This window comes from Hesperophylax consimilis, chromosome 12 (genome assembly GCF_061612785.1).
Source record: "Hesperophylax consimilis isolate HC1 chromosome 12, BYU_Hcon_1.0, whole genome shotgun sequence".
Classification (NCBI taxonomy): domain Eukaryota; kingdom Metazoa; phylum Arthropoda; class Insecta; order Trichoptera; family Limnephilidae; genus Hesperophylax; species Hesperophylax consimilis.
This window is the reverse complement of record NC_142847.1, coordinates 16,236,244-16,260,832: the sequence shown is the minus strand read 5'-3', so window position 1 is coordinate 16,260,832 and position 24,589 is coordinate 16,236,244. Positions and strand designations below refer to the sequence as shown.

At 36.6% G+C, this 24,589-nt stretch overlaps 1 protein-coding gene across 1 annotated transcript; it reads right to left on the bottom strand.

Moving 5' to 3' along the window:
- Positions 1 to 1,358: 1,358 nt before the first annotated feature.
- Positions 1,359 to 14,783, bottom strand: LOC149419236 (dietary and metabolic glutamate transporter-like). Its single transcript, XM_089637951.1, has 7 exons — positions 14,601 to 14,783; positions 9,174 to 9,419; positions 7,852 to 8,061; positions 5,986 to 6,141; positions 3,203 to 3,419; positions 2,264 to 2,502; positions 1,359 to 1,577 (listed from the first exon to the last, which is right to left on the bottom strand). The coding sequence occupies exons 1-7, from the start codon at positions 14,754 to 14,756 to the stop codon at positions 1,359 to 1,361; spliced, it is 1,443 nt and encodes a 480-aa protein (XP_089494077.1). The 5' UTR covers positions 14,757 to 14,783.
- Positions 14,784 to 24,589: the final 9,806 nt, after the last annotated feature.

Here is a 24,589-nt window from a genome sequence, read left to right as displayed (position 1 = left end):
ATTTCAGTTCTGTTTAGCAACTAGCCTATAATGATATAATAACAGAACTTGAATAGGACTTTCACAGAATCCGAAAATAAACGTTGAAATTTGATAAATTTTTCAAAGTCTGTGAAACAACCCATCCTAAAAGTTCCGGTTACAACTCGGACAAAAGAAATATTTTATAACTTCAATCTGCAGTGTACAAGAGTTTTATTAAAAAAACATTTCATTTAATTAAAAAAAAAAACATATCTTAATACTCCACTGCCCAACATAAATACTCAACCAGAACAATAAAAGAAAAAATATACTGGTTACTCCCAGTTTGAATACATCTTTTGGGCAGAAAAATATTAAATTCTATGATACCTAATTACACAATCCTCTCCAAATCAAACAAATAATAACGAAAATGAATATATTTAAAACAAAAGTAGGGAAAAAAGTGACATGGCTGAGAGAAAAAAGTAATATTCAACTTACAAACATTATGAAGACAACTTGAAATTAAATAATACGAAAGTTTAAAAAATACAGATCGCCCAGAACAGGAAATCCTAGTGAGGAGGGCTGTGAAAAATTTTGAATTTATACCTATATTATATTTTATACCTACAACATGTTCAAACTTTGCCATTGAAAAATAATAAACTGCAAAAAGTGACCCGCTTAGGCACTGCGGCTCCATCGGAGCCAGAGTCAAGTTAGCCTCTCAGAAACTGTGCGTATTGTACTTGGCCCTCAGATACTTTAACAGCAAACAACTGCTGATCCTGTACAAATCGAAATTGTGCCCCAATGTTAAATTTGGCAGCGACTTCGGGTCTGGAGTTCCAAAATAGCTGAAAAAAACCCTTGACTCTGTGCAGAAACAGGCGGTCCGCTTGATCCCCTCTCTTAACAAACGGATTGCAATTCTTAGAGCACAAACATCTAGTAGGTATGCTGCCCTTGTTCTACCGGTATAACAATGGAAGGTACTTCAAGTAACTAGCGTCATTGATCCAGGTACTGGCACCAGTGCACAATCAATTTGACATTTGTCACATGAGAACGGGTCGCTTCTTTGACTTGAGTTTAACAGCTCGACTGTGGAACGATTTGCCGGTTTATGTGGTTCCTCACTCTTATAACATGGGTCTCTTCAAGACCAAGGGATTTTTTCTTCAGGCCTTCTGTATTGAGTTATATAAAAAATACAAACAGACAAATAGACAGAATATTATTGAGAAATATTCCATGAGCACATAACGCTGCTTGGATGTTATAAAATATGTTTTTTACGTCTTTCAGCTGGTCGACGAAATCAAAAATAAGTAGAAAAGTGTACTTTTCAAATATTTATTTACACTAATAAATAACAACCATTCATATTACGTGTCTTTGCTTGTCTTCTTTCCATTAGTTCCGTTATGTTCGCCATTTTCTTGAACTTCATGTTTCCCCTTCCTCCAGCCTGGTGGGTAACCATTCTTTGCAGCGTCGTTCCACCACAACTCCTCACCCTGGGCTCCTATTAAGTAGACCACGTTGGTGACGAAGAGGACAGCCAGGACAATCCAGAAGGCGTTGCGCCACTGGACTTGGGTTTGCTGTAACAAACAGTTTGTAATAATGAAAGGAAACAATTTGGTAAAACTGGAAAGGTTTCATAAGGGGTTGAGTTAAAAGTAAGTGACAATGGCGTGGATGAAGATGTTGCTGATAAAGATCAAAATATCATTATCTTTTATGTTATTAAAAATGAGTTCAAGGAATTTATTGTGATTTGTTTCTATTTTCTTCGTGGTGGTTAGTGGTCAGTGCTTTCATCAGTGCAATATGAAACATTTTGTGCTGTAGGTCAAATCCTCACCATAAACATTTAATCTGTGCCAATTAAACAATTTCAGGGCATAACGTTGGAGAGTTTTCGTAGCTTCATCATCATCATTTGCACAACAACTCTTGAGTTCTGACATCCCCTAGAAAATGTCCTCACTTCTGTCAACCTAAACTGTTTCCCCTAGGTTCCGTACTAATTCATCAATTATTTCCTATGTAAAACCTTATTATTTATTATGAACTCTGAAATAGCAAATGAAAAGCCAAATATTATAATTAGGAACAAGATACCACATCAGGAATGGCGTATTTATGCCCGAAATATATTAGTTAGGCGTGATGTACAACAGAGTGCTGATCTTCATGCCGCAGAAGTTGCAGCCTATCGCCACGCAGAAGAGTACCATTTTATTATTGTATATATCTGTGATCTGAATATTTAAACAATACTTACATCAGGAGTAAGATACCCCACCAGGTAAGGCGTAACTATGCCCGAGATGGATCCTACCCCGTTTATGAGAGCCGTGGCCGTTCCTGCATAGTTGGGCGTGATGTCTAAAGCGTTAATCTTCATTCCGCAGTAGTAGGAGCCCATCGAGCCCATCGCCACGCAGAAGAGCGCCACCGCGGCAGTAGTGTCGCATCCAGCGTAGCTGGCAGCAATAATGAATATTCCTGGACCCATGGACGCTGAAAAAATATAAAGATAATTTGTTAAACTAACAAACGCATACAGAATTGATCTTTTTTACGACTCCACTATTGAATGATTCTCTGGTTTATGTTTTTTTCCTTCCTTCTAAATTCAAGAGATGTCTCTACAGTACAGGTTTCCCTCCCGCCGCCACCAGTTCAAGAACTGTGGTAAGGTAGCAGTTACTAGCGACAGAGATTTTGACAGAGAGGACGTTGGCCTCCAGACTGTCCTATACACCCGTTCTCAAATATAAGAGTTTCTATTTATAATTTTACTAAAATTCTTCACAGCAAAAATAAAGACCAATAAATAAAGACTATTAAATTAATATATCTTTATTTTTAGAAGAGACAAAGTGTTTTGTTGTGAAAAGGCGATGTTTATTTCAAAAACTACTTTATCAAAGAATTACACATCTGCCTTGATGATGGACACTGCAGTGCTGTCTGAAACGTTGGCTATAGAAGGAGGTAGCGCAACATGGTATTAATACCCCAAAAACAAATCACTATAATACTTTTGGCCGTGAAAATCTCAAATCATACCTACGTAATCAAAAGTTCAATCCTGCCATTCATTAAAAAAACACTTCATCATATCATAAGGCTCTGAGGCAAAAGCGTCGAGTTATTGTGTAGTAAAATGGAAATAACCCATTTAAGTATCTATAAGATGCTTTGACGGAAGAATTACCAATAGTTGTAAATATCTTCCTGGCGTTCTTAACAGAGAGCCAGTCCTTCTTGATACACAGGTCGCAGAAGGACCCGAAGCAGAAAGATGACACCCACATGACGAAGTAGGGCAGGGCGGAGAGCATTCCTGTCTTGGCGATACTGAACTTCAAGACGTCGTTCATGTACTTGGGGAGATCGGTTACCATTGTGAAATAGCCCCAATCGTGACCAATCTGAAAAAAAAACGACAACAAAAAATCTGTTTTATTTTTGGCCTCATAAAACATTATGTTAAGGTGAGTTGGGGTAAATGCGTAAACGTGGCAATAATAATTTATTTTTAAGTCGAATTATGTAAGGTCAGTTGGGTCAATTGATTCTATTCATCTACCCTATTTTTTTATTTTAATACAATAAGTTTTTACATAATTTTTAATTCCGAAGGAGAACAGTCGTGTCTTTTAGTGATAAATGAAAAAAAAAGATGTACAACAATAACTCGCCCACCTGGGTTTATCGATTTATTCCATCAAATAAGAAATCGTAAAAAATATTTTAAATATTTTATAAATTTAATCACTTTAGTTAATGAATCCAAAATAAAACTATCGCTGGAGCAAAGCATTATCTCTCGAACAAAATATTCATAGTTAGTAAATTTGTGTGCAAAAAAATTATTTAATTGCAAGAAAGCATGATTATTAACAATCATCATTACACGAATGAACTATAATAAATCCTCGACAGTCATCGAAAGTCATATGCCCGTGTTTTAAGTGACAGTAACAAATCAGTTAATAACAATAATAAATCGAAAAATTTGACGAGAGGCAAAAAAAAAATAATTTAACAATATTGAAAGTTGCAGTTAAAAGGAGTAGAAAAATAACCTTAAAAATAAAAATGAAACCATTCTTAACGTTGAAACAATTTAAACGCCAATTAACCGAATAGGAAATTATGGATGTGATTGTACAACAAAATGAAGTAATAGGTATTAAGGAGTTCAAAAACACTATGAAGGAAAATATAACGACAACACCAACTATATTATTGAAGCAACCAATAAATTAAGAAAAACAAAAAATAAACATCAAATTCCAACGAGTGTACGTCGAAGATTGCAACCTGCTTACGCAACTGCAACACAGCTCACAGGTGCCTTGCCTGGACGGAGCACTCCATATGCCCTCATGGCATCAAGTACATATTTTTCAAATATGAAAATAGATAACAAATTCCAATTTGCAATAATTGCTGTGTGCAAAACAAAAGGTCTTATGTGAACTATTCGGCTCAACATAGATTCGACAGCGTGAAAAAATGCTTCACATCGCTAGAGAGCGCATTGACTATGAGTAAATATGATAATTATCATTTCCTCAAACTTTAACCATAAACTTAAACATGAATTATTTTTTTTGTAATGTATTATATAAAAAAAACTATGTCATTCCATAAGAGATTTTAATTTAATTTGCTCTGATAAAGGATTAACTTCCTTTAATTATTCGAAATATAGAAAAAAAATGGATGCGTTACATAATAATATCATTCACATCATTAAATTATTCCCAGGACTGCATTGTTTTAACGGGGTACTCCTAAGCAACAACAACAAAGTAAAATAAAAAAACGTGGCATTGGAATATTTGTATCTAACCAGTATTATGTACTCAACGTTAAAGAGATTCACAATATAAGTAATTTTAGTATATTAAATAATTGAATTTAAATACGAAAATAAACATTATTGCTATTTATCTTACACTTACATCGTTAATGCTACAATTTATTAATGAATTTAAAAAAATATTATTAAATTTTAGAAATAAGTTAATGTTATTGTTGAAGATATGAATTTAAATATTGTAAACGTGTACTCTAGTAATTGTAAAAATAATTATCTCAACGTGTTAGAAGAACTCAATTATTTATCGGGAATTAATTTGTATAATAGAAACGTTCGAGTTCAACGACCACGTTAATGTTATTGTTGAAGATATGAATTTAAATATTGTAAACGTGTACTCTTGTAATTGTAAAGATAATTATCTCAACGTGTTAGAAACACTCAATTATTTATCGGGAATTAATTTGTATAATAGAAACGTTCGAGTTCAACGACCACGTTAATTTTATTGTTGAAGATATGAATTTAAATATTGTAAACGTGTACTCTAGTAATTGTAAAGATAATTATCTCAACGTGTTAGCAGAACTCAATTATTCATCGGGAATAAATTTGTATAATAGAAACGTTCGAGTTCAACGTTGTTTAGACCATATTTTTAGAAAAATTTCTGACATCCAAAATATAATATATACTGTCATTCACAGAACTATCACTGATTATTATGGAAGTATTAAAGAAGCGCAAACGATAGACAAAAGCATCGTAGATATTGTTTAAGAACGAAAAAAACACATTTGCAGCGTGCGACAAAGAACCTTACCGTCAATGTCAACTACATTTAATGGACAATGCTTTAATCAAGCAAAGCCTCCTAGATCACAAGGTCGGGATATTCATTAAAAGCAGCCTCCTAACTTGAATAGGATTTTACAAAAAAATTTGGTTTAATTTTTTTTTTCAATTTATACTTCTTTATTAAAACATCTTAAAATGTTTAAATTGATTAAAAAAAAAATTATATAAAATCTTTGGAGGTTATCATACAAGTTAGGAGACTGATATGATTCAGTGCCTCGGCTTTGTAATTTAGGAGGTTTTGATTCAAGGGCCCGGCACATGATTACGTGATTTCCTCTAATTTGAACAGATTAATAATATATTACCGCAGCAATGATAAGCGACCAGATGGCGAAGGAAGACAGCATGGCTCTCCACGGTACAGGCTTGTCGGTCTTCTTAACAATTTGTTCTTCGAGAAACTCCCTTTCCTCGTCAGATATAAAGGGGTGAGTTCTCGGGTCGCTGTACACGAGGAGACACTGAAAACGTAAACAAAATAGGAGTTTTGTATCACTTAGTCAAACATTACCTACTGCTGTTAATAATCATTTTGCAATATGTCAACTTTCAGGGATGTTTCACTCGTACCACAATGAGGCGGTCCCATACAAAACTAGGATAAAAAAATGAATAGTGAAGAAGAAGAAGATAATACTAATAAATCTATACGAAACATGAAACAGAGCAAGACAACGAAAAACAAAAACAAAAAACGGTTACAACTACGAATCGAAACCAGGTTATCTTTTCTTACGGTGACAGATATCTTTAATCTCATTAGGACCTATTTTTAAGCGTCATATTTGTCGATCTCATGTTTCAAATTCAGAATTAACAATATCATCTTGCAACTAATTAAAAAAAAATTAAACCTCAAAAATTACCAGTCTGGAAAAAAAATTATCAAAAATAATTTCACAGGTATCGATGAAGAAGGTCTTCATATGCATTCTATAATAATTATTGGACAAGTGCTATCTCAAACACAAGGCTCAGAGTGTAAGCAACATTACAAATATCTACCTCCTTACTAATGCCATTTACAATACATTATTGGTTATTTATCAGTTGTGTAAAATATGTCTAATATGTGTAAAGCACACAGGTGGCCGATCTCAGGGGAGATATTACATTATTTTCTAAAACAACGTTTGTAAATACGTTGGCTTTTTCATAATTATTATTATACATTTGATACAGACAACGCTGTAACACCACCACAGCCCAACAATTTTATAAATATTTTGGTGTTAAATGGTTTAACCAATTACCTCTTAACTTAAGATTGGAAATGAATTATAAAAAATTCAAAAGCTCAATAAAAGCACTATATCAATAGCATATTAAAATCGTTTATACTTAAAAAGACAATATAATCTCTCAATTATTATTATATTGAAATCCTTTTCTCTTATTTCTTATTCTTATCTCTTTCTTTCTTTTACATCCTTTTCTCTTTTCTATTTGATAAAATTTTGTGACATATAAAATTTTTATTTTGTTATATTAAAAAATAAAAATTCTTTTCATTATCATTACACTCTCTGAAAAAATATGTTAAATTACTATTTACACGCGTTTCTCCGCCTTTTTAACACGAGCATTTGCTCTAAAAAAAGGTGTATCACGATGTACTGTAATAAAAAGAAAATAAACTTAATGTAATGTAATAACATGTAATTGTAAATTTAATATTAAATAAAAATTAAATATTATAAAAAATAAATTTAAAAAAATCTTGTAAGTAGCATATTAGGACAAATAATATAATAGGGTATTGGATATGTGCACAAGACATGTAATAAAATGAAAAATACAACGTACGTCAAGGATAAACTGCAATACAGGTGTGAATACATCATGGCCTGGTCAGGCGGCAACGCCTACCGCGATGCCTCTGTCCGAATAATCAGCGATATAACCCAAAGAAAGTTCTATCACTCTTTCCTCGCCTCGCTTTGCTTTGTCTCACCATACCTCGCCTAGCCTATCCTTGCAACAAGGACCTTCAAAAGTCTCGCTGAATGTTTCAACTAGAGTCTCATCGAGTTCATCTAACTTTCGTTAAAATTCTCGAAGTCCCCATCATACTTCATAAGTTTGTCATTCTTATTATCTTCTTGCCCGACTACGATTTACCATCATAATGATTAAAAATTTGATGATCAAAATATGAAATCAGTACTCACCCATAAAACGAACCAAATGACCCCAAGGCTTCCAAAGATGTAGAAAACGTTCGGCCAGTTGCCGTCCTTGGACATGACAAGGCCGGACACCACAGTGCCGAGGATGTTACCAATCTGGGAGCCGCCGAATATGAGCGAACCCATCCTGCCGCGCTCTGTCTTGGGTACCCAGCGGGACATCAGAACCGCCAGGGCTGGTGATGTTGGACCCTGGAACACATTTCATGATGCCTCGAATAGACGAATACATTATCCGCAAATAACATGTTTCCTTTTAACAGGGTTTTCATTTGATACCCCGAATACATTACTCTCAAAACTAGCCCAAATGGGTTTTCCCGTTTTATGATTTATATTTTTTTAGAAACTACCCCAAAAACAGAAAGCAATTGGTCGCGCACGGAATATTATTCCAATCCACCTAGTTAATTGATATATTTTCGTCGATAGCTGAATTTCTTGTTTTTCTTCTGGTGTCCCCCAAGGTTCAATCCTGAGGCTTTTTTTATATTTAAATTAATAACGGTTGAAGTCATCCGTTTTCTCATTTTATCCTTTTCACTGTCGATTATTTTTCCTAATTAGAAATATAGATTGCCTCTTCAAGCCAACATTGAAAACATCAAATTTTTTAATCAAGTCAACAAAACCAGTTTCATTTCAATATCATGAAATGTGTAGTCTTGACTTTCATCAGAGCATTTAGTCTTACCTACCACAGATACAGTTGGTCAAACGACTTTCAACTATAAGCTATAAACGATTTCCTAACTTTTTTATGTGATACCTCACAAAAGCGCCCGTGTCTGTACTGCGAATGAGGTAGGGGCTATAGGAAGGAATTTATTAATACGGATCTTGCATTAATATTAAGTTTAATATTTTAGCACATTAATGTAATATTATTTACTCAATTTAGAAAAAAAATAATAAATGACCATTATTTATTTAAGGGATTATATTTATTATGAAATAACAATATCATTTTTAGGTGATCGTGAGATCGATTGTGATATTTCTTACATTCTTAGACCATAGATAATTTATGCTAATGGATGTAACGTATCGACAATCGATTTTTATGCGTCATGGTTATTTCTGCCAGTTTAACTTTATTTTAAAATTACGTTTGCTCTTAAAATACAACTGAAGCTCCAAAATATTTCGCGCCATCACATTCCAGAAAATATTATTAAAATCAAATAAGTTTAACATAAAAATAAGTTTTATAAAAACCTGTTTTAAATCAAAAATAATTTCTTTGTGTCTTAGTTGGAGTTCAAAACATTAAAAAAAATTGTCAATTTTCGAATGTTTAATACCTCCGCAAGTCCTTCAATGACCCTCACTGCAATAATTCCCCCAGGATTGTCTCCACCGGCTCTAACTATGGCTGGGGTAGCCAGTGTCAGTAAGGCTGTGATAAGCACCCCCACGCCTAGGGTGTGTTTGGCTCCGTACTTCTCCGCTATCAGGGCAGCTGGAATGTGTGTTATGACATAGCCATAGTAGAAAGAACTGAGGATCACCCCCTGTGTCACCTCGTCCCAATTGTATTGCCCGTGGAGCTGTACAAAAAATAATGTATTATTATTTTTTTTAAAAGATATCTCCTCAAGCGCGCCCCCGAAACATCACTAATTTGTCGGCTTGTTTAATTGACAACAACGACAAATGGCAACTATAGTGCCAAACAACAATTAAAGACCACATTTTCTAAGATATAGAAATAGTGAAAAAAAACATTTAAAATTAAACAGTAACTTTGTAAACATCACTTATGGGTAAATACTTAATGCCGACCGGGTTTCGCTACAACCGTAGCCTCATCAGGGCAGTATAATAGTATTATACTGCCCTGATGAGGCTACGGTTGTAGCGAAACCCGGTCGGCATTAAGTATTTACCCATAAGTGATGTTTACAAAGTTACTGTTTAATTTTAAATTATAATGTCACATCACAAAGTAACCGCTTCATATGAAGAAAAAAAAACATTATTGACAAAATCACAAATTTCTGTCTCGATCAAAGATCGAAGCAAATTGTATAGTTATATTAATCTGTATAAAAGATTATGGTAGAAAAGGTTTTAAGCTATGCCATCGAGATGTTGCGCAATAAAATTGCCAATAGGTGTCTCTATTCTCAATTTGATTTATCAATTATACTATACAAGGTTCTTTTACGCAGACCAACGCTGACCCTAACTTCCCCAACAAGACGCTGACCCCTATTTCACAGCTGCAAGATCCGGAAAAGTGCCCTATACTTAAGAGAAAGCACATGTGCACAACGATATTCCCCGTGGACCACCAGGTCTCCCCATTCGTGTTACCGCCCGGCGCCCACCAGCTGGTAGTACGAAAAAAGACGGGGAACATCCGCTACACCACGGTCCCCGCGTCCCAACAGACTCGCCCCGAGGATCCGAGGACCCGGTGGCCATCCATCTTCATGGCTCGCCCGACGTCACCAAGATGCCCGAGCCCGTCGCAGGACCCTCATGGGCAGCAGAAACCAGCCCAGCCCCCAGAAGTCCTCAGCCAGGCCCAGCCTCGGCCTACCAGTGACCGCAGCAGCCTATGGAGACGGCTGTCCCCCAGGATAGAAATTGGAGGAGGCCGTCTAACCCCTTCAAGAGTTAACCCCTATTCCCCCAAGGACCTCAACCAATTGACTGTCGCAACTGCTATATACCGGTGCCGGCGGGCCGCGAGCAAAACGAATTAATACTAATGTAATTTTTTCCTCCACAGGATCCAACAGAAAAGAACGTGATCCCCCGGTGGTGATGATCCTGGGCAACATGACTCACGGTGAAATTACATCAACAGTACAAGGACATCTGGGGTCAGGCAAACTGTATTCCTTCAGGTATAACAGGGGCGGCACGGCCAACATTTTCAGGCGTTCGATGTAGGACCACCGTGTCCTTACCAACGGGCTGCGAGCGGAGGCTTGCGGCTTCCACACATTCACGGCTGAGGCAAAAAAGCTGAAGTAGGCTGTCATTAAAGGACTGCCGAGCGTGGAGCTGGGTTGATGCAGAGGACCTGGAGGCACAAAGGTTTCCGGCTATCAAGGTGGTCGGGATGACGACCGCCTTCGCCGAATACCCAATATACCTAGCGCACTTCAAAAACGAAGTAAATATGGGACAGCTGCTCACGGCTGTCAAGTCTTGTGCCACTGACGCAAACTCCTGCAGAAACACAGGACCAACCACACGGCAAGATGTGTGATGTGCTTGTCGGAGCATGTTTCGGCAGAATGCCCGAAAATGACAAGAGATGAACCTGCCGCATGCTTCAACTGCGGAGGCTCACATCCAGCCAATTATATTGTCTGCCCTAAGCGGGTAACATACGTCGCCTCAATCCATAAGCGACCCGCCAGAGAGTCCCAACGCCCAGCACAACAGAACCCCAGCAGGCCACCTCCTCAGGCGAGGACGGATGGACGCACATAGGCCCATGTAGTCAGAGGCCACACAGCCCCGCCCGAGCCCCGTTCCCAGTCCCAACCACGGCAGGAGCCCGAGCGTGCGTCTACGTCTGCCGAGGATGACGTGGACATCATGGCCCCGCTCCAAAGTCTGCTGAGGGTGCGCTACCAGTTTGCTCGCTGCACATCAAAGGCTGAGAAAGCTTGTCATCCTGATGGAGCTTATCACGACCACCCTCGATGTGTAATTCCGAGGTGATGAGAGTCCTCGTGTGGAACGCTAATAGCATCCGCTTCAACACCGATGAACTGCTCGCCTTGACAAACGACACAGACATCGACATCATCCACATATCAGATTCACACTTGAAACCGAGCGTATTGTTGAGAGCGCAAGGCTTCGAGATCCATCGAGACGACCAACAGGAGGGAAAAGTCAGTGGAACCGCCATATTCGTCCGTCAATCCATCACATCCACCAGAATCCCCACTCCGAAGATGAAGCACATTGAAGCCACGATTACCGAATTCACGATAAAGAGTAGAGCGTATACCATCATCGCCGTCTACTGAAATAATTTCAAAAATCTAGTAAGAGAAGACTTAAATAAATTGCTCAATCTGGGACCAATTGTTGTGATTGGAGGCGATTTGAATGCCAAACTGGAATTACTACAGAGGTAACGTGAACGGAAATACAATCTTTACACACATGCAGACAGATACGTACTTGATAATGGCGCCCGACAGACCCAAATTCTATTCGTATCGCGCAAAGTACCCTAGTACATTGTACATCGTACTCGAGAAAAATGTAAAGAATATATCACCACTGCGTACGCTAGAAGAACTGTCATCAGACCACCTGCTCGTTAGCTTCACTATAGGAGGATCGACTTCAAGGAGCCCCAGAAAACAGCGCAATTATAAGAATGCTGACTGCAAAGGATAAAAAAGGAAGTCAACGAACAAACACATCTCACTTCGGGAACTCTGCGCTCGCTATGGGAAATCGACGCAGCCACAAGCACTCTCACGGAAATACTTCAAACAGCTCAAGACACACACATAAAAAAGAGGTACTCTTAAAAATCGCCTGCGACGTATGTACGCCGCACGCACGACGAATATTTCAAGAACTGCCTTCAGAGGGAAATCTAGGGCAAAATTGCAGATCTAAAACGCGAACTTTGGAAAAAAAAGTCGCATCGATCACGCCAAAGGACAATTCCCTATGGAAAATGGCGAGCGCTGAGACACAAATATCACACGAATCCCCTCTAGCTAAATTAAACGGCTCAGGAACGGCGCTGGCGCTACGAGAAAAAGCGGACACGCTCGCCGACGGGTTTGAAAGAGCCTACGCGGCCACGAACGGCCTTTGCCACCCGGTTACGGACCGAATCGTAGCTGAATCTCTACGAGACCTGAGCCAATCAGAGCAGATGAACGCTGTCGAAATCCACTTTGCTACGCCGAGCGAGATTGCAGTCACAATCAAGCGATTAAAAACGATTGAAGCGCCGGAAAGCGATAAAATAAATAACATTTTATTCAAACATCTCCCTCAAAAAGCCATCATTTCTACTACAAAACTGTTCAATGCCTATCTCATAACCGAGCACTTCCCCAGATGTGGAAATCAGCGACCGTGCTGCCTTTAGCACGTGACCGTGAAGGCAAACAAAGACAGAACCCAGCCGACGAATTACCGACCGATCAGTATTTGAGCTACTTTGAGCAAGGTATTTGAACAGATTATGCTCAACAGGCTTGTTCCATACATCGACGACAACAAGATTTCGCCAGACGAGCAGTTCGGTTTCAGAAAGAGGCACTCCACAACTCACCAACTCCCCAGAGTAGCGGAATTCATTTTAATAAAGTTCAACGAATACCGCTTCACCGCCGTTGCGTTCCTAGATCTAGAGAAGGCATTCGACACCGTTTGAATACCTAAAAAATAGATCCTTCAGATTTTTCAACAAGAACGTGCTATCATCAAAGCGTGAGATTCCAAAAGGCATGCCAAAGGGAAGTCTGCTGAGACCCTTCCTCTTCATCCTGTTTACATATGACATCCCCCGAGAAGAGAGATGCAACCTGTCTATTTATGCAGATGACGTCAAACTCTAAGTTTCCTCCATAAACCTATAGAGGGTATATGGAGAAATATGGAGAAAACTACAAAAAATGGCGCCTGAAGTTAAACGATGCGAAAACAGAAGCCATCATGTACACGGGCAAGACGAGACGGCAGAAAACACCCGACTTTAACATCGAAATGGGAGGACACACCATCGAATGGAAAGATTATTTATTTTATTTTAAATGCACATTTACAGTTATACATAACCAATAATAAATAAACATTTTATTTTAGTAATAATCGCGTTTTTGAACTGTTGAATATTTAATTGGAAAATATCAGGGTACAGGTAACTTAGTAACAGAATCATTTTTCCGAGTGACATTATTAATGGTAAGTTAGTTCTGCATTTTTGAACGACAAAGGCTCTGTGCCTGCGCGCTCTTGTGTAATTGTCTGGGACATAAAACTCATTTTTTCTGTTATATCGGGAATAATCGTACAAATGTTACCGTTTAGAAGTTTATATGCTGTTTTCAGCAAAGCAGTTTTCCTTCTATCGGTGACGCTACTAATACCCAGGATGCCGGACAAAAAGCTGATGGATATAACCAGGGATAATATCAGAAGTCTCTAAGATATAAATATCTCAGAAACTTCTTTTGTACTTTCTCTATCATTTGAGAGTTAGTTAAATCCATTGGTCCCCATATTACAGAACCACTTTCCAAAATGCTACGTACTAAACTATGATATACCACACGAATCGCGGCGGACCTGCAAAAATGTCTGGAGTAGCTTAGTACAAATCCTAGCATTCTTAAAGTCTGTGAAGTCGTTGTATGATACATCTACTTGATTTTTACTATCAGGAGCTCCGTAAAAACCATTAGATTAGACACAGTAGATCTACCAGACCTAAAACTTGGCCTTACTTAGCTCTTCGTATCATGAGTCGGTAAGGAATCGACATAAATCAAATCTTGTTAAAGTAATGTAAAGTTCACGAGGTTTTTTTTTGTCTTACAGCACTCGGTTTATGTCGACTCCTTACCGACCCATGGGATGGCGGCCTTAAGAACTTGATTCATTTGACCGTGCCATATCTTCTTCGGGCGTCACCGAATTCTTCTACCATTCACTGCAACAGTGGGAAAATGTCAGATAAATAAGTCTGATTCTTATTGTACCCATGTATAACTTTTGTCACCTACACTAGTAGTGTTTGAATAGGAAACGTCAAGGTCAGGGCAGGCCAGGGGGTCGTGGATGACTCCGTGGTTTGGACCTCGGCTGACCACCATCTGGGTGATGGCTATGTTTAGGCAGACCCTCAGGGTGTAGGCCACCATGAAGCAGGAGAAACCCATGATTCCGATCACCCATCTTTGGGGAATCAGGAAACCTAACAATAAAACATTATATATTATTATTCTTCAGTAAATACTTTACCTTTAGAGCCCTCTGAATTTATTGAGTTTTTTGTGAATTACAGCTACTTCTTAATTAAATCATACTGTCGCAGTCCCGACCTTTTTAACTGCGTTGTATAGTTATTGTTTTATTGTGGTAACCGATTTATAAATTACAAAAAGGTTTCCCAACTATTTTTTTTATTTTATGTCATCTGAAGATGTAGCGTAAAATTTTCATGTAATTCTATTTTTTTAACGGAGAAAACATAATGGTATTAAATATTGCTAATTATTTAAAAATCTCTTCAAATTATTCGTATTTGAAGATTGTAGTCGAGCTTATACTTAAAAGAGATAAGATGTTGAATAAAAAGGAGGCATTTTTAGATAAAGCTTAATACAACAGAGGATATTGGTTTATAGAGGGACAAATAAAAAATATCTCCTACATATCCTCTTTCAGACCACAAAAACTACAAAAATATGAAGAGTCAAGGATGTGTATTTTAAAAATGTGAGAAGGAACGGAACGACGTCCAATTTTCATTCGAACAAGTATTTATTTTTTAGAAAAATGGGGGAATTGTTGAAACCACGGTTTTGATGGGATAGTACTTTGTAATGAGGTATAACTGGCTACCTTAGATCGGACTAGCAATGCGCCAATACTGTGCCCAAACATTGCAGGATCTATCTTTTAGGATAGATAAAATGTCAGATAGTGGAATGTGGTTCATGAGGGTTGGATATTCCTTGGTTAGAGAATAAATCGTATACAATATCGTTATCCACAATGCGAAAATAATCAAAATTAATTTTGAATGTCCCTTTTTTCTTTCCCACTTCTTCAGATCCCTCCAAAAACATAAATCCATTCCTCGTCTTCATTCTGATGATCAATTTATATGCTTTATTCGAGATCAGGTAGATTCCATTCAAAGCACTGGAAAAACTGTAACTCGATTCGGATTCCTGTGTCGAGTTAATGCACAAAAAAAGGTAGTTAATGTGGAATAGGGTATTCGCCATTTGGTGGTAGTTTCAAAGATTTCCACTTCATATATGGATAACCATTTTTAAAGGCCTAAATTTACGTAAACACAAGCCTTCTTAAGTACCTAGCTAATTAAATATTTTAAAGGTTTTTTCGACTGACCTATTTATTTTACACTCATGTATTAAAAAAAAAACCTACTACAATTGTATTTACAAATTTTTGGCTAGCACTCTCTCAATAGGCCCGCTTGATATCCGTATGTGTATATGTGTTTAAGATTTTTTAAATAACACTTACATTTCGAAAGAGATAATCTCCACCCCGTCAACATTGTTTATGAAATTGTTCAATAGGCACTTTTTTTTAAATAACTCGCACGTCTTAAATAGTCTACTTCAGACACCGATTTTAACCAATGCAATGAAAACTAACAACCATTATTACGTTTTAATATATTATAATTATTATCTAAAACATTAAAAACAACAACAACGCTGGAAATAGTTTACTTATTTTATCCAAGCATTTAAAATGACATAAATACACAAACTTAGCTAATTATAGTAGAGCTTATACTATAAGATTGTGGGAACGTTTTAAAAAAAATGAGTTTTATACAAAGCTTATCTGAAAATCTCTCATTCCTTGTGTAGTTAATGTAAGGTCCGCGGACAAAACAAAACCTTTTAATTGTTTAGTAAAAAAAATCAATATGTTTCAAACCAACCAATGGTTGTTTCATAAATAACAAAGTTAATGATTTTCGCCAAATAAAATGACACTTCGAGAGCATTTGAATTATTGAAGAAGTATTTTTAAAATGTTCAAATGTATTCTACGTCCGCCTTACAGAATCTTAGTACCTTCGTATGCAGCTTTGGAATACTGAAGAGATAAACTCATAGACGTTTGTTGTTGGCGTGTCTGTGAGTCTAGAATAAGCTGAAAGTTTTCTTCGGTTCAAATTTGAAATCAGCCAAACACGTTTTCAAAACACCGGTAGGTAAACATTTGTTACCTAAAAACCCTACAGTGTGCGCGTTTGGCGTGAAACAGTGCCAAAGGGATCAATAACGCTCGTTTCTCGGAACGTGTATCTCCTCCATTGAAATGCCAGTAAACAAGGACAGCATTCCCACCTGACGCAAGTTCTTTAAAGGCTCTCTGCTAAACGAGCAACTTTTAAAGCTAAGATTGTCTATTGCCTATTAATTCTGACGTTTAACCCGTCCTGACAGCGAGTTCCGCTCGGCGATAGATATTACGACAATATTGCCGGGCCCAAAAGAAGTCAGGTATTATCCTAACCTAACCTAACACAGCGCTCTTGAGATTAAGGGCCTTTAGATTTTCATAAAAACGGCGCTACACAAAAATACAAGTCATCCGAATATTATTGTTTACAGTGATCACCTACCTAGGCTTCTACTGGTTTTTGACAAGGTACGCCAATATTTTACTCACGCCATTGACGGCCAATACGTTGCCCTGCAAGACTATTGATGCACAAGACAATTATTATTGTTCCGTATCCTAACCTAACTAATATTATAAATACGAAAGTGTGTTTGTTTGTTGGTCATTATTTCACGTTGACGATCGACTTGATTTTCGGAAGACTGGCAAATGACATAGGCTAATATTCAATTGGAAAGGAACGAAGCATCTGCAAGCGGCATTTCGGCAGTTCGGCTCGCGAACGTATACGTAACATAATACCACTCGAGCGAAGCAGCGAGTAACAGATAATATTCAATTAGTGGGTGGTACAAACGCGTGCAAACCGCGTACAAACACGCACTACGGATGGCGTTTTTACAATTCTATCTCAGTACCAATATCAAATAGAATTGTAAAAACGTCAGCCGCAGTCCGGTTTGTACGCGGTTTGGCGTTTTCAGCTATACCGAAACCACTGCGTTTAATCGCACTGCGTGCTAAGCCTAATAGGCTATTTATCTGGCTTAAAGTGTTTTTTAAATAGAATTCTTGTCTTTCTTTAAAAACAGAAAATACATATTTTGCGGTCCACCGATGAAAATGCCTTTCTGAACACATTGTGATAACATTCTCGTGTATTCTATTTGACACGCGAGCGTCACACCGAGAGTGATATTTATATATTCAATATCAGTTAATTAATATTAAACAATATGTACTTATCCATAAAATTTAACGGTAATGACGAGAACACATCGTAAAAGACTATCCACGTAATGATGAAATAATCAATAATATACGACCAGTGCAATATATGCCAGTGTTCTTAGTGACTTCTTTTATGGTGATTTGTGCAGTTTTTAGGTTGCAACCTTTAGTTAAATTTTCAAAAAAGGTTCTAGATGAACTTATACGAAACTTTTAGATTTTTAACGGCCCTCCAACGACCAAATTTAGGTAAAATTTTAGCTATAATCAACAGAAAATCGCATGCAATTCTGTTGCCCTTACACTACAATTCCAGCACCTATATTTTTAGACACCATCGAAGACCAAGAGAAACTCGCTCCACAGCGTTTAAATGAACGCGATCTCTCAATCCTCATTAAAACTGGCCGTGGTAAACGATGTTGTCTTGATATCAATTGATTATTTAAAAAAATCGGGGGAAAAAAATTTTGCCGTGATTAGAGACAAAAATTTAAAAGTATAAAAATTGCTACCGCCTGAAATCCAATAAAAAAAAACAGTTATACTAGCAATTAGTTAACGTTTGTTTGATTTCTATACAAATCTATAGTTTTTTTACAAGATTGACGAAATTTCGCACACTTGAAACAAGAGGCACGTCACTGTCTAAGTCTGATTTTGAAAACTTTATATACAAAAAATTGTTCAACCCCTATTATAGACCCAAAAGTACAGGACCGATTTCGATGTGGCACGATTAAGCTAAACTGAAACTTATAAAAAGTAAATTTTCAGTTCTGCTAACTATTTTTATTTTTTTGTCTAACTTTCAATTATTATGGAATGTATTGCATTCCACCACCCTTGCAAATATTCTGGAATAAATTATCATCATTATTATGAAGCATTTAGCAAACATAATTAAGAAAGCAGGTAAATAAATATTGAGAAACGTGCAAGTTGTTTATAGCTTTGCAGTGTTGAATAGCATAACTTAAGATTTTTAGATACGTTAAATCTTTATTAAAGGAATACTCCTATCATATTAGCGGTATCCCCAAAGTTAAATACAATATTTTTAAATTAAATAATTAGTTACTCCACAGATGTTTACGTTAATATTTCAATTTTAGAGAGGGGGATGTGGGGACCGCCGCCCGGGAATCATTTATTGGATAACCAATGATGTGTCTGCTCACCTACTGCGTGGCGGGTCGAATCGGAAGAAACTGGTTGAGGTAGACGTTTTGTCCTCTCCAGCAAGACTCTTTCGACCCATCTCCTTGCACCGCAGTGGGAGGGAGGGTTCATACGGTTGCCACTCCAGGACACATTGACCCCCAGATTCCTACCGACCCCTCATTCCTCATACCTTTTTCCTTAACAGAACTTTATCTAATTCCTTTCCCTAAAAAAAACCTCCACACAGCATCCCTAAAGATAACGTAGGCCTCCTCCCGTATGGAGCTAAAATTAAAAAAAGGGTTTGTTGATTTAAAAAAATGATTTAGTACTGTCAACTCACAGTTGACAGTACTAAAACATTTTTTTCCGCGTTTAGTTTTGTTTTAATGTGAATAATAATTTCAAAACCGACTGTTTTTATCTTATTTGCATAAAAATTACATAATTGGTGGGAATTTGGGTATCTACAGGCGCTTAGGTAGGAGTACGTCTTAAACATTCTTTGTAGTATCGGAGTGATAAGAAATTTACAGATGTTAAACTAACATACTATTAGGCTCGAACTGTCAGATAAAAATAAAATACGATGTATAGAAGCAATGCCAAACTATGCGGTACAGGAAAAAGGCGTGTGCTATAAATGGCCATTTCGCAAAACATTATTTGTGAACAGATTCATTATCTGAGTACGCAGAAGAATTTTGAAAATATCCAGAACTAACCACGTCGTGTAACATTTAGAATCGGGCCGATAAGAATAATACCCCTCACGCAGATGGCGATAAGGTTTAAATTCCCGCTTAACACCAGCCGCCTGTTTTGATTTATGCAAGAAAAAAACATCGCCAAAAGGTGTATTTTATTTTATTTTAAGTACAGGCCCAAATATTTAAACGTTTTACGATCATTTACTAAATAACTTAATTTGCCCTCTATACAATGAAACCGAAAATACTGAAAATGGATTCGTAGAGATTTTAAAATCACTTTGAATCATTTTAATAACAATGAGAAACAACTATTTCAATCGCCGTAAATAGAAAATATTGCATTTTAAATTTGAATATTTACTTCGTTAAAATTGAAATTATTATTGTTCACTTGGCGGCCATTATTGACGATTTTAAGATAATATGTGTAACTTTTTTTTGAACTGTTATTAAAATAAAATTATGTTACAGATCTGTACATAGTATAAAATAAAATATTTGGTTTATATTTTTTGTGTGTTATTTAACTTGAATTTTAAAATCTTTATTGTTATTTATACTTCGGATACCATCTGGTAATACTTATGTTTTCCAATTTGAAATAAAAAGAAGTTGATTCTTTATTATTTCATTGCCAATTAATGAGATTTCTGATACATTCCCAATAAAAAACACATACGGCGCAAAGATTGTAAAACATCACAAAAAAAATGCCATTCAAATATGCCCGGCAATAAATCATTTTATAACACAAATGAGTGGATTAATGTTCCAAAGTGATTATAAAAAAAATATATATGGCTTATTCTGTCAAACATCATATTAGCATCTCACTGTCAAAAACAAATCGTCAGGTGACGGCTCTATCAGTGGTTTATTGGTTAATTGTGGCCTTTGTGATAACACATGATAAATTAATTGCTGAAGGATAAACGCTTATTTGAACAAAGCGTTTAACCCTCCGTCGGCACTCCTGGTCTGACAGGCACAAACCGGAATCTTTTATTACTCCTTCCCTGCCAGAGCGGCCTCGGATCTCGCTCTTCCCCAGTACCTTAGCGTCGCATAGAACCCATTAGGAGGCGCATCGAACCCATACGATCAGTTGTTCACCTGACAACGTGGAGATTATTCTGTGACGTCCTTGTTCTGTTAGACTTGTTGCGCCGTGCCGGTTGCCTATCGGACACATTGCGCAAAGTGTTATGTTTATGCCCATTTCAAAAAATGATTTCTTTTTGTTTTATTACTTAAAATTAAAAAATAATATTAAATAAATATTAATAAATACATAATGAATTGTTTAGTATTTTTTTTCATAATTTTATTTATTCTCTACGCACACATGCCAGTAAAGGTGAGTGATTAATTAAAAACAGCTGAAATTAATATGCGTAATCAAGAACAACAATTTTCAAATAAGTGCCTGCCAGGCACATTGCGCCAGAACACGGGTGGCCCAAAGATGCGCCCGACAAAGGTTAATAATTAGCTTTAGATTATAACATGTTATTATCTTTCATAAATAATTGCGATTTTCTGCTTTTATGGTTAGTTATAAAACACAATCACTTTAACTTCTAGGTTGGTAATCAACGAAAAAAATAGATTAAACCTGTATAATTAGAATTAGACAAACGAATAATAAAACTATAGCGATGTCGGGATTTCAAACTGCTCACAAATATAAATTAATGTTGAGATTTAGAAAATTCATTCGGGTTCGTTTTTCAGGGATTTTAGGTAAAGCGATTAAATGTAAGATTTCACACGAATCAACACTAAATTTTTCAAAATTTTGGCAACAAAGACAAGGATAAGTCGTGATATGAAGGTAACTATTACCAACAAGATGGAGGCGTATAAAATGATGGAACCTATTGACCTGTCAACTGAATACATGTCAATTTAGTCATTTGATACAATATTTTTTTCTAGCCAGGCAAAATACAGGCTAAATTTTGTTTTATCCCCCTTTGAGACAATGTTCGACGTCAACGACTCTAAACAAATCAACTAAATATGTGTATCGGCTTCCAACCTAGCAAAATATTAACAAAATAATAATTTTATTGTATATTAGCCGTGTCCCAAGACGTTCAGATTTTATAGTTTGTCGGCAACCTGGTCTGTATTGTATTAAAAAAAGTTTTTTTGCCAATGTTGGTATGTAAGTTACCCGTCTCACTAGACAACGTCTGTTCCGAGACGGGTAATAAATAAAAAATATAAAAAAGATATAACCTGATTTGAAGAAGAAATGTTACATTGAATTTATATGTGTTTTGTGAGTGATTAAAGTTGCATGGTGAAAATTTTATGCAGTTATTTGGGATAATTTTTTTGATAAATAGTAATATCTAGAATATTATTTGAAATTAGGAGGTTTTCTGTTGGGTATATAAAGGTTTTTTTAACACAATCCTAATTAATGTTTTGTGAGTGGTGTTTAGAGCTTTGATGTATGTGTAGGCGGCTCTAACCTAACCTATTCTTTTTTCATTGCCTTTTCTAGAACTTTAATAGTGAGATGGATCTCTATTAGAGATTAAAGTTTAATCGACGTTATAGTGGCAATTTTTAGTTTATCCGGGACATTCCCTTGGCAAAAACTTTGATTGAATATGTGTTAAAGAGGTATAGCTATATATTCACGAAAATTAATCAGAATTTGGTTAGAGATTGTGTCTGGGCCTGGATTACAGTGTGGTTTAAGAGATAAAATAAGTTCGGTAAGTACTAAGTAAGTATAGAGAAACAATAGCTCATATTACTTTTACGTCAGATGGCGCTGTTTTATTCTTTTAAAAGCGTGTTTTACCTGTCACAGGTGACATCTAAATAATATAGATACGTACGGAGATTTAAAATTTTGAACAAGCATTAATTTAATTATAAATTGTTATTTATATACTAGTGGACCTCGCATTGCGTCGCTATTACTTACGTCTTTCTCGGCGACTCCGACTTCCTCCGCCATTCATAAATGTGTCCCACAATGTTAAAACTACATTAATACGACTTTACTTGGACTCCGTATTTCATTCCAGTGCAAAGGTATTGCGTTTAGTATTCCTCGTGTGTCACAGACTTTTTCTACAATTCAAAATACCCTTTAAACACTTCTAAAACTAACGGAAACAATCTTTTAAATTTTTCAGCGATATCGTTGAAGAACTTTCAAGATTTAAAAAATTGTTCAAACGAAAATTGGCATATGGGCACAAATGCAAGACTTAGGTTCGAACATTAGGTGTCGATTTCTCATGCAATATGGCGCCGAACGGACTGAAACTTTAGAATCAAACTAAGAATAATGGTCCGGAGCGAAATCAACATCAAAATCTTCGTAAATTAGCATTTGTGGAAAAATCATCATTCTTATGGGGACAAATGCTAAGCTTGGGTTCAAACTATGGAAGTGATTTTATCAGGCTCGATAAAGCCGAAAGAACTAAAAATTTTTAGTGAAATATTGTTCGTTAGACGGGTGCAAAGTGATAATTCTAAAAAAGATAACCACTAATCTGATTTTTAAAGTTTATTGAATTTTGATGTGATGGGGTAAGTGTGCTGGGGTAAGCGTTCGTAGTTGGATGAGTGCGAACACTTACCCCGATAGATAAAATTGATTTTATAGCATAATATTTCAACTCTCGTTATATTTTTACAGTGAAATATGCCGCATGTGTACGTGAGAAAGCACCCAGAGAGGTCAGTTTGCACTCAAGAGCAGATTGAAACTGCAAAAAGGCTTGTAAAAGAGGGGAAGAGTCAGCGGGCTGCTGCAGATATTTTTGGGATCAGTGAAGCAACTCTGCGTAAACGCCTAAAACTAAAATTAATAGCAACTTCAATGGAGAGATATCGTCCGACATTTACACCAGATAAAGAGGTAGATTTTTAGATAAATAGGTACTTAATTTATCGTGCAGATGTCATTTTTTTGTGAAACTATTGATCTGATAATTATTCATTTATTTTCAGGACGAAATCGTTGATCATTGTAAAAAAACTGACGAAATGTTCTACGGCCTGACTATGCAGACAATGAGAAATATTGTTTACGAGTATGCTGAAATCAACAAGATCGAGAACAGATTTGACAACATTACAAAAACGGCTGGCAAGGATTGGGTGTATGGAATTCTAAAACGTTACACTGTTTTAGCTTTAAGACAGACAACTCCCACAAGTATTGCGAGGGTTATTGGGTTTAACGTTGTTCAAGTTCGGCGGTTTTACGCAAACTGAAAAATGCTTGCAAGTCTGAAATAATTACCTCAAGTCCTTATAAAAAGAAACTTCAGCAGAAGCAGAGAGATGCAGATGCAAAAATTGTCCGAAAACCAATATTTAAAACCATGGAAATCGGACGACAACCTCTTTTCAAGAAAGTCACACCATAAAGAATCACCACAAAGCGTAAGGCGGGAGATTCCAGCGTGCATAACTGTTTAAAGAGAGCACAAAAACAGGCTTCTAAGGACTATTTTTGCCCACAATGCAAGGAGAAATATCGAGATCCACCAACAGAAGATTGGATAGAATGTATTGTGTGTAAAGCATGGTGGCATGAGAACTGCACAGACTACGATAAGGGGCAATTTAAGTGTGATAATTGCAATGGGGGGTAACTCTTCGCGGTGCGAACACTTACCCTACGGTATGCGTATACTTACCCCGTAAATGGGGTAAGTGTACGCAATCGACATGCATGTAAACTTTTTTATATAACTGTTTGATTTATGAACCATATGAGGTTT